Source organism: Balearica regulorum, chromosome 29 (genome assembly GCF_011004875.1).
Source record: "Balearica regulorum gibbericeps isolate bBalReg1 chromosome 29, bBalReg1.pri, whole genome shotgun sequence".
NCBI classification, from domain to species: Eukaryota; Metazoa; Chordata; class Aves; order Gruiformes; family Gruidae; genus Balearica; species Balearica regulorum.
This window is the reverse complement of record NC_046212.1, coordinates 1,627,150-1,639,398: the sequence shown is the minus strand read 5'-3', so window position 1 is coordinate 1,639,398 and position 12,249 is coordinate 1,627,150. Positions and strand designations below refer to the sequence as shown.

The following is a 12,249-nucleotide window of genomic DNA, read 5'->3' as shown; positions in this document are numbered from 1 at the left end:
GTGCGGCGAGGGCGGGGCTGGTGTGGCAGCGTGACCGGAGGGGCGGGGAAATGAGACGCCCCGCCCCTCATGCCCCGCCCCAGCGGAGGCCCCGCCCCTCATGGTATATCTAAGCGGGGGGGCCCCACCGGGTGCCCCTCGTCCTCCTTATTGGTGATTCTGTAGCGGTTCAGGGCAGTGAGCGGCCATGGTGAGGGCCGGGCTGGGGGGGCGTGGGCCGGGGCAGCCTGGGGGGGCGTGGGGACCCCCCCCCGGGGCAGCGCGTGGTGCTGAGGGGGGGGGGGGTGGCCGGGTCTCCCCGTGTCTAGGACAGCACGTGGGACTGCGGGCTGGGAGGTGAAGGCTCCTTGCGTGTCCAGGACACCCCGTGGGGCTGCCGAGCACTTGCATGCCCCAGGGCAGGCCCTGACGTGGGGGGATGTGGGGGTCCTGTGTGCCCCCAGTGTGGGGCAGGGGGGCTGGAGCCGTGGACCCCTGGTCGGGGCTCGCTGCCCCGGGTGCTCCCACCTCCGGGGCTCTGCTGATCCCCTCCCCGGGCTCCGTGTCCCTCAGTGTCGGCACACGTGGGGGTGCACCGTGTGGCCTGTTCCCCCACGCAGGTCCTGGGTACGTCCCCACAACCCCCCCCGGCCGCCCCTGGAGCTCCCTGAGCAGCTAGGGGACCCTGCTCTGAGGGGGGTGTGGGGTTGCTGGGGGGACCCTCCTGCCGCCCTCTCCCTGGGAATGGCCTCTTCTCCCTCACTGGGAGCACTGGTGGGAGCGAGTCACGGCACGTGGGGCGATGGCGGGGGCAGCCCCTGCTCTCACCCTGCCCCGGGCGCGACCAGCAGCAGACGGGACAGACGAAACTCCTCCCGGTCCCCGGAGTTTGCACTTGCCCCGAGCGGAGCCGGCTGCCGGCCGTGGGGGGGTTCTGCCGGCCGGGTGCCCATCCCCGTGGGTCAGGGCTGGCACCGCGGCAGCTGGCGGCTCACAGGGAAGGGCAGGGGCTGGCGACGGGGCCGGGACAGCCCAGGGTTGTGCAAGGCCTGGTGGAGAAACAGGGGGATTCCTGTGTCCGTGGGGCCTGGGGGTGCACCCAAACTGGGGGTGGTGGTGATGGGCAGCCCACGGGGAGGGGGCTGAAAGGGTCCTGGGTGGTGGGGACCAGGAATGGAGGGGACTGGGGATAACCCTGGGGAACCCCAACTCCTGACTCTGGGGCAGTGGGGGGGTGTGAATGGCTCTGGCTGGCTGAGCCGGGGCACAACTGGTGTTTGGGTGGGGGCTGCCCCCAGCTGAGCCTGATTCCCCCTGTGCCCCCGCAGCGTGAGTGCATCTCCATCCACGTGGGCCAAGCGGGTGTGCAGATCGGCAATGCCTGCTGGGAGCTGTACTGCCTGGAGCACGGCATCCAGCCCGACGGGCAGATGCCCAGCGACAAGACCATCGGTGGGGGGGACGACTCCTTCAACACCTTCTTCAGCGAGACGGGGGCCGGCAAGCATGTGCCCCGGGCCGTCTTTGTGGACCTGGAGCCCACAGTGATCGGTGAGCGCGGGGGAGGCTGGGGGGGGTGGTGGTGTTGATGGCTGCTGGTTGCTAACGGGCTCTCCCCACAGATGAGGTGCGCACAGGGACTTACCGGCAGCTCTTCCACCCTGAGCAGCTGATCACGGGCAAGGAAGATGCGGCCAACAACTACGCCCGTGGGCACTACACCATTGGGAAGGAGATCATTGACCTGGTCCTCGACCGCATCCGCAAGCTGGTGAGCATTCTCACAGGATGGGTCCATCCCCAGGGGCTGGCTGGGGACAAAGGGAAGCTAGTGTCCCTGGGGAGGTGATCAGCAGGTCCTTCTCACCCCATCAGCACTCTGACCTGCACCAGTTCAAGAATAGAAGGTGGGGCTGCCCCAGGAGAGATCTGCTGCCCCGAGGTGTGGGTGTCAGGTCTGGGCTGTCCCCAATGCCCACAGGGGACATGCCTGCCCCAGGGGTGGCACAGCCCTGTCTCAGCAGGGTGCCAAGCCCCGCTGTGGGGAGGAGGATGGGAAGCCCCATGCCCAGGGCAGGGGGGGTGCTGCGCAGCCCTAGTTCTGGTGCTTGTGCAGCACTCACTGCTGGTTTGACTGGTGCAGCTGCCCAAGCTCTTTGAACCTCTGGTTCCCACGCTGGGGCTGGCGCCAGGGCTGGCTGGACCTGCTGTGCCACTGGCTCTGCTCGGGGAGCTCCCGGCACATCAAAGGCTGAGCTGGCTGCCCATGGGCTTGTGTGGGACGGGTGGCTCCAGCTGCACCCATCCTGGTGAGGACAAGGCGGTGAAGCCATGGCTGACCTGCTCTGGTCCCCACTGGGGACTCTCCCAACAGGCTGACCAGTGCACAGGGCTGCAGGGCTTCCTGGTCTTCCACAGCTTTGGGGGTGGCACCGGCTCCGGCTTCACCTCCCTGCTCATGGAGCGCCTCTCCGTCGACTACGGCAAAAAGTCCAAGCTGGAGTTCTCCATCTACCCGGCCCCACAGGTCTCCACGGCCGTGGTGGAGCCCTACAACTCCATCCTCACCACCCACACCACCCTGGAGCACTCCGACTGTGCCTTCATGGTGGACAACGAGGCCATCTATGACATCTGCCGCCGCAACCTGGACATCGAGAGGCCCACCTACACCAACCTTAACCGCCTCATCAGCCAGATCGTGTCCTCCATCACGGCCTCCCTGCGCTTTGATGGAGCCCTGAATGTTGACCTGACGGAGTTCCAGACCAACCTGGTGCCGTACCCCCGCATCCACTTCCCGCTGGCCACCTACGCCCCCGTCATCTCTGCTGAGAAGGCTTACCATGAGCAGCTGACGGTGGCGGAGATCACCAATGCCTGCTTTGAGCCGGCCAACCAGATGGTGAAGTGCGACCCGCGGCACGGCAAGTACATGGCGTGCTGCCTGCTGTACCGCGGGGACGTGGTGCCCAAGGATGTCAACGCGGCCATCGCCACCATCAAGACCAAGCGCAGCATCCAGTTTGTGGACTGGTGCCCCACTGGTTTCAAGGTGGGCATCAACTACCAGCCACCCACGGTGGTGCCCGGGGGCGACCTGGCCAAGGTGCAGCGCGCCGTGTGCATGCTGAGCAACACCACGGCCATTGCCGAGGCCTGGGCCCGCCTGGACCACAAGTTTGACCTGATGTACGCTAAGCGGGCGTTTGTGCACTGGTACGTGGGGGAGGGCATGGAGGAGGGGGAGTTCTCGGAGGCCCGGGAGGACATGGCTGCCCTGGAGAAGGATTACGAGGAGGTGGGGGCTGACAGCGTGGAGGGCGAGGAAGAAGAATACTAGTCACTTGTCACTTCTGCCAGTTACACTGTGGTGCTGTTCACTAAAATTGCTCTTTCCACTCTTGCCTTGTTTATTGTCCCAGCATGGTCTGCCTTGTGGTGACCTGGGGGGATGTCCTGAGGAGATGGGGGGGTCCTGGCTGAACTGAGCTGGCACATGGGCTGTGCTGGGGGTGCTTTGTGGGATTGGGGTCCCTTGGCTGGGTCCTGTGCTGTGAGCTGGCTATGCCCTGCTGAGCTGCCTGCACTGTGGGGGTTCATGTCCCTTCCCCCCCATTATCCTCAGGGGTCCCTGTAACATGAGTTGGTCCCCAGGTGGGGTGAGGACCCCTGGAAACAGCCCCCAGGGAGGCTGGGAGCCTCCAGTGCCCTGCCCCAGCAAACACCTTCCGGCCCCAGTCCCGGGTGTGTGGGCAGGATGCGACCCTGGGCACAGCTGGTGCAGATGGGAGGTACCTGGTGTGCTGCTCCTGGCGTGGAGCCGGTCTCTGTGCGGTGCTCTGCAGAGCTGGGGGGTTCCTGGGAGGGACCCCCCTGCAGCCTCTGGGCAGAGGCACTGACCCCTTCCTGTAAGCACCGCCCTGGCTGCCCGGGAAGGGGGGTGGGGGGGCATTACCCGGCACTGCCCCTGCGCATGGCAGCTCTGGCAGAGCCGAGTCATGGCTGTCCCTACACAATGGAGCGGGGGGGGGGACAGGGCCCCCCTCTCTGGGGGCTGGGCTGGGCAGGGTCTGCATTGCCTGCTCCATGGGGCTGAGCACCCTGGGCAGGATGGGACCCAGCTGAGATGGGAGTTCTGCTAAGCCCTGCAGCAGGGGCTGAGGATGGGGCTCACAGCCCCGTCCCTGCATCCCAGCCCCTCTCTGCATCCCAGTGGGGTGTCTGCACCCCCTCTCCCCATGCTACTTGAGGGGGACCCCATAACCCCCGGTACTGCCCCGCAGCCCCTCTCCTGCGTCCTGGCAGGGGGAGGCCGGTTGTGCCCAGCCCCTCTCCTTCTGCCCGCGGGTGGGTCTGTGTTCCTCGGGCACCCTGGGCCCCCCCGCCAGCCCCTTTCCCCACCGCCCCTGGTGCTACCGGACTCTTCTGCCTGCACCCCCGAGGGGGGACCTCCCTCGTCCTGCAGCCCCCTGCCCCACATTTCCAGCGGAAACCCCGGCCAGCCCCGAGGGGGAATGCCTGCAGCCCCTGCCCCGCATCCCGAGGGGGACCGCGGCCGCTCCCGGCCCCTCGCACCGCCCCCCCCCGAGGAGACACTCGCAGCCCCCGGTCCTCCCCCCGCCCTCGGCCGGGAGACCCCTCCCCTCGCGCCCGTACCCCCGGGTCCCCCCGGCGGGGCGGAGCTGCCACCCGCTATAAACAGTCGGTACCGGCGGCCGCCGCCCTCCCGGTCCTGCCATGAGCCGCGGCGGCCGCGCCCCCGCCCCGCGCCGCGCCCTCGGGGCGCCGCCGCCCATCACCGTGGCTCCGGGGCGGCTGGCGGCAGCGGCAGCGGCGCGGGGCGCGGAGCGGGAGGAGCTGGCGGCGCTGAACGATCGCTTCGCCGCTTTCCTGGAGCGGGTGCGGGCGCTGGAGCGGCAGAACGGGGCCCTGCGAGCCGCCCTGGGCCGCGCCACTGCCGCCGCCGCGCCCCGCACCGCCGGGCTGATGCAGGGGGAGCTGCGGGGGCTGCGGGAGCGGCTGCAGCGCCTCGGCCGTGACCGCGACCGGCTCCAGGCCGAGCGAGACGGGCTGGCCGTCGACTTGGCGGCCCTGCGGCAGCGGTGGGTGGGCGGCGGGGCAGGGAGGGAGGCACGGGGATGGGGGATGCACCGCGGGATGGGGCCCGGGGGATGCAGCAGGATGAAAGATGCACCGGCGAGGAGAGCAGGGGATTGCACCGGGATGGGGACCACGGGATGCACGGGAGGGGGACCGGCTGTGTATTGGGATGGGAGGGATACACCTGGGATGTTGGGGTGGGGCCCGGGGAATGCACTGGAGACTGGGGAGGGGAGTGTGGTATGCACCGGGGTGCACTGGGGAGGGACCAGGGATGCCCCGGGTGTACTGGGGTGCTAGCAGGCGTTTACTGGGGAGTGGGCCGGGGATGCCCCCAGCAGTCTCTGGAGAAAGCACCGGGGATGCACAGGGGGCACTGGGGGGTGGGGTGGGGTGCTGGGGAAGAACCCAGGGTGGGGGCTGGGAGAGCAGAGCTCTGCGGAAGGGTGGGGTGGGGGCACTGGGAGTGGACTGGGATGAGCACTGGGACGAGATGGGGCCAGGGCAGGGCTGGACCCCCCGTGGGAGGAGTGTGTCCCAGCGAGGGGCCCTGGGGGGCTGCAGTGGGGTCATGGCCCTGCAGCCCCGGGGTGGTATGACAGGACCCGTGTGGGGTCCCCCGGGGTCTGAGGGTCCTGCGGGGAGGGGCTGGTCCAGCCCAGGCCCTTGGGGGCTGAGGGGGGTGTGTGGCTTGGGCTTGGGGAACTCCTCTTCCTCATCCTCCATCCCCCTGTGCCTGCAGCATATGGGGGGACACTGCGGCAGGGCAGGGGGTCCCAGGCAGCAGGAGGCACGGGAGGGGTCTGCACCCACCCTGTCTCCTACCTCCTCCTCACTCCTGCTGTCCCCAGGCTGGAGGACGAGACACAGAAGCGGGAGGATGCAGAGAAGAGTCTGGTGCTGTTCCGCAAGGTGAGGGGGCTCAGGGGCCTGTTTCCCCCCTGTGTGGTGCCCATTCCCCTGTACCCCTGTGTAATGCCCACCGGTGATGCCCCTGCCCTAAGCGTGGGCTCTGACCCAGCTGCCCATGTGTGCAAAGGCCCCTGCGATGCCCCATGCACCAGGCGCTCCCTGTCCTGCACTGCCCCAAGGGGGGTTCTGGGAGGGTCCCCATCCCCTCTGCACTGCCCCACAGCTCGGCCCAACCTCTTTCTGCAGGACATGGATGATGCCACGCTGTCCCGCCTTGAGCTGGAGCGCAAGGTCGAGCTGCTGATGGACGAGATCGGCTTCCTCAAGAAGCTGCATGAGGAGGTGGGGGGCCAGGGTGGGGCGGGGGGGGGATGGGTTGGGTTCGTGTGCCATGGTGTGACAGCCCACGTGCCTGCACAGGAGCTGCGGGACCTGGAGGTGAGTGCCCCGAGCCCGGCGGCACTGGTGGAGGTAGAGGTCTGCAAGCCGGAGCTGACGGCTGCACTGCGGGAGATCCGCACCCAGTACGAGAGCATTGCCGTGAAGAACCTGCAGGAAGCTGAGGAGTGGTATAAGTCAAAGGTACTTGGGGCTGGAGGGGCCGTGGGGAGGCCAGGGCACCCCAGCAGCCCTGACTCCCCTGGCCTCCACAGTTTGCTGACCTCTCAGATGCGGCCAACCGCAACCACGAGGCACTGCGGCTGGCCAAGCAGGAGATGAACGAGTCCCGGCGGCAGATCCAGAACCTCACCTGCGAGGTGGATGGGCTGAAGGGCATGGTGAGAGCTGGGGGGGGGGGGGGGGGGAGGGCCAGCACGCGTGCAGGCACGGGGCCCCTGCCCCTGTCCTTGTCCTGCATGGCCCACTTTTCCCCCGCAGAATGAGGCGCTGCAGCGGCAGATGCAAGAGATGGAAGATGAGTTCGGGGAGGAGATTGGGACCTACCAGGATGTGGTGGGGCGGCTGGAGCAGGAGATCCAGCAGATGAAAGAGGAGATGGCGCGGCACCTGCGCGAGTACCAGGACCTGCTCAACGTCAAGATGGCCCTGGACATCGAGATTGCCACGTACCGCAAGCTGCTGGAGGGCGAGGAAAGCCGGTGAGGCTGGCACACGCAGCCTCACGTCCCTGTCACTGCCAGGGTGCAGTGTCTGGCTGGGGAAAAAGGTCCCCCCCATTGCGTCATCCTGGTTGTTAGGGGATTTTCTTGCAAGGAGGCAGCTCTGAGTGCCGTTTCCATGGGCAAACAAAGTTCCCATGGGAGCTTCTTGCTGCTGAGATAAAGGCAAGGCCAGGGGAAGGCGTGATGGTGGGGGAGCTGCTGCTGGCTCCTCTTCTGCCGCTTGCCCAGCAGCCCATGGGCACAGACCACCGCTGGCCTGGCACAGATTAACCATGCTGTGGGTCACTGACTCAGTGGTGTGGAAGGATCAGGGTCACCAGCAATGCCTGGGAGCCCCAGATCCCCCCTCACCCCCTTCTCCCCCTCCAGGATCACCACCCCCCTGCACCCCGCTGCCTCTTTCAGCATGAGAAGCTCAGGTGAGGAGGGGCTGGGGGTCCCCTGCCATGTCCGGGGGTCTTTCCTCCCTCTCTTGGGGCAGAGACCCCATGGGGGTGCAGGTGGTCTCCGTGCTGCTGTGGGGGCACCTGGGGGGGGAAGGGGCAGCTGACACCCTCTCTGTGCCCCAGCGCTGGAGCTGCAGCCAGCAGAGAGCCCAGCACGGAGGATGGTGCTCATCAAAACCATTGAGACACGGAATGGGCAGGTGAGGGCTGGGGGCTGCAGGTGGGAGGCTGATCCCCACCATGGGGGTGACCCCCACCTTTTCCCCCGCAGCAGGTGGTGACGGAGTCGCACAAGGAGCGAGCGGAGCCGGGGAAGTGATGGAGGGGAGCTGCTGCGCTGGCCCCCACCCTGCACCGCCCGTTCGGCAGGGTGGCGGGGGGGGGGGGGGGGTGGGGGGGCTCCGCTGGACCCCACCGCGCCCTGTCCAGGCTGGGGAGCAGCACATGGGGCGGCTGCCCCTGTCCCCCTCCCTGCTACCAGCACCGGGGTGTGATGCCGTGGCGCAGCTGGGTGCCTCATCCTCCCTTGTATTTATTGCTGCGTGTCGCCTATTCGTGTCCCTCCCCGCTGGAGCCGCAGTTGTATTTCACGGTTACCGAGTGTCCCCCACGTACTCGGGGCCGGGGCCGCCCCGCTTCCCCCTCCCTCCGGTGGGAGGTGGCACCGGCTGCTCCGGCAGTTGTGTCCCCTCCCAGTGCCCCCACCCTGCGTGGCGCTGGCTCCCACTCGCGGTGGGGGCGGGAAGGGGTGCAGGGCCCGGGGGGGCTCTGGGGGCTGCCCCCGCCATGTTCGCGTCCTGCTTGAGCGGCAAATAAAGGCTGTGGCGACGATGCGACCGAGTCACTCGGGGGGGGGCAGGGGGAGCACGGCCGGTGGTGCAGGAAGCCAGCTGGGGGGCGAGGGGGGGGCTGCAGGGCCGGGGCCGGAGAGGGTTCACAGGGCGGGGGGCGCCGGGGGGGGGGCGTGGGGTGCAGGAGACCGACGCGGAGCTGGGCGCGGGAGCCGCCGCTATCCCACAACCCCCCTCGTGGCGCTCTACTCTCCCCATCCTCTATGATCAATCGCTTCCCTCCCTGGAGCTGGTAGGCTGATACCAGCCTATCGCTGACTGGCCGCGCTCTGGAGCAGCGCTGAACCAATCCCAGGCGAGAGCCTGCCGCTCCTACCGCTGCTCATTGGTTAGCGCTAGGCCGCGGGGCGGGCCATCGGTGATGGCGGTGAGTTACAAACCACGTCCCGCTCGGGGCCTGTACAGTTCATAGGAGTTGCTCCGGCCTGTGCTGCTGCAGCCAGCCGGCTCCCGAAGGTGCCGCGGGACGGGGCGGGCCCGGCATCTGGTGGCAAATGCCATATGAATAATCCATGAATAATCCTGGAGCCATGCCGTGCAAGTGCAGGATCAAACTTTGGCAACAGCTCCTCATGGCAAAATCCTGCTAGGCTTTAGTGAGGAGAAGCCCAGCCTTCCCTAGGTGTACAGGCCTGAGCATGCATTTTGCAGATGCTTCCTTTCAGCTGACTTCCTTAGTCCTTTGTTTTCCAGCCTAAGCAAGAGCTTTTTCATGGTGAAAGGCAAAGCCCTTTTCTTGCAACAAGGAAACAGCTCCCAGGACCAGCGAAGGCTCCAGCATGCTCACAGACATATAGGTAGTGGATTAAATCACCTACTGAGGTGTATTCCTGGGAGGAATACATAGAAACTGTTCGAGCAGCCAGGGATCAGGTTAGGAAAGCCAAAGCCCTGATAGAAGTTAGTCTGGCCAGGGGTGTCAAGGACAACAAGAAAAGCTTCTATAGGTATGTTAGTGAGAAAAGGAGGACGAGCGAAAATATGGGTCCCCTCCGGAATGAAATGGGTGACCTGGTTACCCAGGATATGGAGAAGGCTGAGGTACTCAATGACTTCTTTGCCTCCGTCTTCACTGGCAAATGCTTGAGCCACACTGCCCGGGTCACAGAAGGCAGGGACTGGGAGAATGCAGAACTGCCCACTGTAGGAGAAGATCAAGTTTGAGAATATCTAAGGAACCTGAAGGTGCACAAGTCCATGGGACCTGATGAGTTACATCCACGGGTCCTGAGGGAACTGGCGGATGAAGTGGCCAGGCCACTCTCCATCATGTTTGAGAAGTCCTGGCAGTCCAGCAAAGTTCCTGCTGACTGGAAGAGGGGGAACATAACCCCCATTTTTAAGAAGGGTAAAAAGGAAGACCCAGGGAACTACAGGCCAGTCAGTCTCACCTCTGTGCCTGGCAAGATTATGGAGCAGACCCTCCTGGAGACTATGCTCAGGCACATGGAAAATAAGGTGGTGATTGGTGACAGCCAACACGGCTTCAATAGGGGCAAATCGTGCCTGACAAACTTGGTGGCCTTCTATGATGAGGTTACAGCATTGGTGGATAAGGGAAGGGCACCTGACATCATCTACCTGGACTTGTGCAAGGCATTTGACACTGTCCCGCACGACATCCTTGTCTCTAAATTGGAGAGACACGGATTCGATGGATGGACCACTTGGTGGATAAGGAATTGGCTGGATCGTCGCACTCAAAGAGTTGTGGTCAACGGCTCAGTGTCCAAGTGGAGAACGGTGACGAGTGGCATTCCTCAGGGGTCGGTACTGGGACTGGCACTGTTCAACATCTTTGTCGGTGACATGGACAATGGGATCAAGTGCACCCTCAGCAAGTTTGCCAACGACACCAAGCTGTGTGGTGTGGTCGACACGCTGGAGGGAAAGGATGCCATCCAGAGGGACCTTGACAGGCTGGAGAGGTGGGCCCGTGTGAACTGCATGAAGTTCAACAAGGCCAAGTGCAAGGTCCTGCACGTGGGTCGGCGCAATCCCAAGCACAACTATAGGCTGGGTGAGGAATGGATTGAAAGCAGCCCTGAGGAGAAGGACTTGGGGGTGTTGATTGATGAGAAGCTCAACGTGAGCTGGCAGTGTGCACTTGCAGCGCAGAAAGCCAACCGTGTCCTGGGCTGCATCGAAAGAAGTGTGACCAGCAAGTCGAGGGAGGTGATCCTGCCCCTCTACTCTGCTCTTGTGAGACCCCATCTGGAGTACTGCGTCCAGCTCTGGGGGCCCCAGTACAGGAGAGACATTGAGCTGTTGGAGAGAATCCAGAGGAGGGCCACGAAGCTGACTGGAGGGATGGAGCACCTCTCCTGTGAGGACAGGCTGAGAGAGTTGGAATTGTTCAGCCTGGAGAAAAGGTGGCTCTGGGGAGATCTAATTGCGGCTTACCAGTATCTGAAGGGGGCCTACAGGAAAGATGGTCAGGGAGTGTAGTGACAGAACAAGGGGTAATGGGTTTAAGCTGAAGGAGGGTTGATTTAAATTAGATGTTAGAAAGAAATTCTTTACTGTTAGAGTGGTGAGGTACTGGAACAGGTTTCCCAGAGAGGTTGTGGATGTCCCATCCCTGGAAATGTTTAAGGCCAGGTTGGATGAAGCTTTGGGCAATGTGGTCTAGGGGAGGGTGTCCCTGCCCACAGCAGGGGGGGTTGGAACTAGATGATCTTTAAGGTCCCTTCCAACCCAAAGCATTCTATGAAATTCCTTTTCCCTCTTGCCTTGCTGCTCATCCCATCCATGTAGGCAGGCTAATAGCATGGCTAATAGGATGCTGGCATCCTGACCCCACTCGCTTGGCCACAGCGCTGTCTGGGTCGGCAAAGTTGATGGCTGTGGCGGGGCCCAGCAGCTTCTCCAGGTGCTGCTTCAGGCCCTCAACCCACCTGGCCAAGGCCATGGGTGTCAGCTCCTCCTCCGCTGCTGACTCCTTCACCATACTCTGGGGAGGGGAAGACAGGTGGCCATGTCACCCCTGGGACAGCCTCCCCACTGATCCCCAGGGCAGGGACAATGCTCACCTGGATCTGCTCCACTTCCCTAACCAGCTCCTGCACCTCATGCTACAGCCACTGGTACTGCTGCTGGGACGTCTCTTTGGCACCAAGACCCTTGCCGAGCTGCAGAAGAGGAATGGGGGAGGTCAGAGGGGGGTCATGGCCTGCCTATGGCATCAGGCACCCAGGGCAGGAAGGGTGGGGGCTGGGACACTGGTACAAAACTCCCCTTGGTGACCACCCATACCTGCGCAGAAAGGCAAGAAAGGGGAATGACCAGGGAGCACAAGCGGGTGAGGCCCTCGCCAGACAGGCAGGAGCAGCCTCACATTCACAGGAACCTGGTCCTCAAGTGGGACTTCAGTGAGACCTGCAGGAGGGACAACATGACAGGACATAAGCAGTCCAGGAGGCTCTGAAGTGCATTGATGACAACATCCTCCTCCAAGTGACAGAGGAGCCAATGAGGAGAGGGGCTCCACTGGAACTCATCTTCACCAACAAGGAGGGGCTTGCTGGGGATGTGGAGGTCACAGGCAGCCTGGACTGCAGTGACAATGAGATGGTGGAGTTCAGGAGGCTGAGGGCGGCAAGGAGGGGGCTCACAGCTCTGGGCTTCAGGAGAGCAGAGTCTGGCCTCTTCAAGGGTCTGCTTGGGAGATCCCCCTGGGATCAGGCAATGGGGGGAAGAGGGGTCCAAGGAAGCTGGTTGATGTTCAAGGATCACCTCCTCCAAGCTCCAGAGTGCACTGTCCCAGGGAGTGGGCAGTCAGGCAAAAAAGCCAGGAGGCTGCCGGGCTGAACAGGAGCTCCTGGCCAAACCCAG

The 12,249-nt window shown here is 64.3% G+C and overlaps 2 protein-coding genes across 3 annotated transcripts; both read left to right on the top strand.

The window, feature by feature from the left end:
- Positions 1–1,288: 1,288 nt before the first annotated feature.
- On the top strand, positions 1,289–3,380 carry LOC104631541 (tubulin alpha-1B chain). The gene is made up of 3 exons (XM_075737662.1): positions 1,289–1,530; positions 1,602–1,750; positions 2,354–3,380. Exons 1-3 carry the CDS (start codon positions 1,410–1,412, stop codon positions 3,320–3,322), a joined length of 1,239 nt encoding a protein of 412 aa, XP_075593777.1. The 5' UTR covers positions 1,289–1,409; the 3' UTR covers positions 3,323–3,380.
- A 1,305-nt stretch (positions 3,381–4,685) lies between these two features.
- Positions 4,686–8,397, top strand: PRPH (peripherin). Of its 2 annotated transcripts, none has more exons than XM_075737755.1 (9): positions 4,686–5,084; positions 5,934–5,994; positions 6,241–6,336; positions 6,415–6,576; positions 6,648–6,773; positions 6,874–7,094; positions 7,488–7,537; positions 7,688–7,764; positions 7,839–8,397. In XM_075737755.1, the coding sequence occupies exons 1-9, from the start codon at positions 4,720–4,722 to the stop codon at positions 7,881–7,883; spliced, it is 1,203 nt and encodes a 400-aa protein (XP_075593870.1). In that variant the 5' UTR covers positions 4,686–4,719; the 3' UTR covers positions 7,884–8,397. The 2 variants fall into 2 exon arrangements, with proteins under 2 accessions (XP_075593870.1, XP_075593869.1); XM_075737754.1 differs by having other exon boundaries at positions 7,836–8,397.
- The last annotated feature ends 3,852 nt before the right edge of the window (positions 8,398–12,249 follow it).

Coding starts and splice junctions, on each gene's coding strand:
- LOC104631541 (XM_075737662.1), top strand. CDS start 1,410: ATGCCCAGCGACAAGACCATCGGTGGGGGGGACGACTCCTTCAACACC. Junction 1,531..1,601: donor CCTGGAGCCCACAGTGATCG/GTGAGCGCGGGG, acceptor CTCTCCCCACAG/ATGAGGTGCGCACAGGGACT. Junction 1,751..2,353: donor TCGACCGCATCCGCAAGCTG/GTGAGCATTCTC, acceptor CTCTCCCAACAG/GCTGACCAGTGCACAGGGCT.
- PRPH (XM_075737754.1), top strand. CDS start 4,720: ATGAGCCGCGGCGGCCGCGCCCCCGCCCCGCGCCGCGCCCTCGGGGCG. Junction 6,577..6,647: donor AGGAGTGGTATAAGTCAAAG/GTACTTGGGGCT, acceptor TGGCCTCCACAG/TTTGCTGACCTCTCAGATGC. Junction 7,538..7,687: donor TTTCAGCATGAGAAGCTCAG/GTGAGGAGGGGC, acceptor TCTGTGCCCCAG/CGCTGGAGCTGCAGCCAGCA.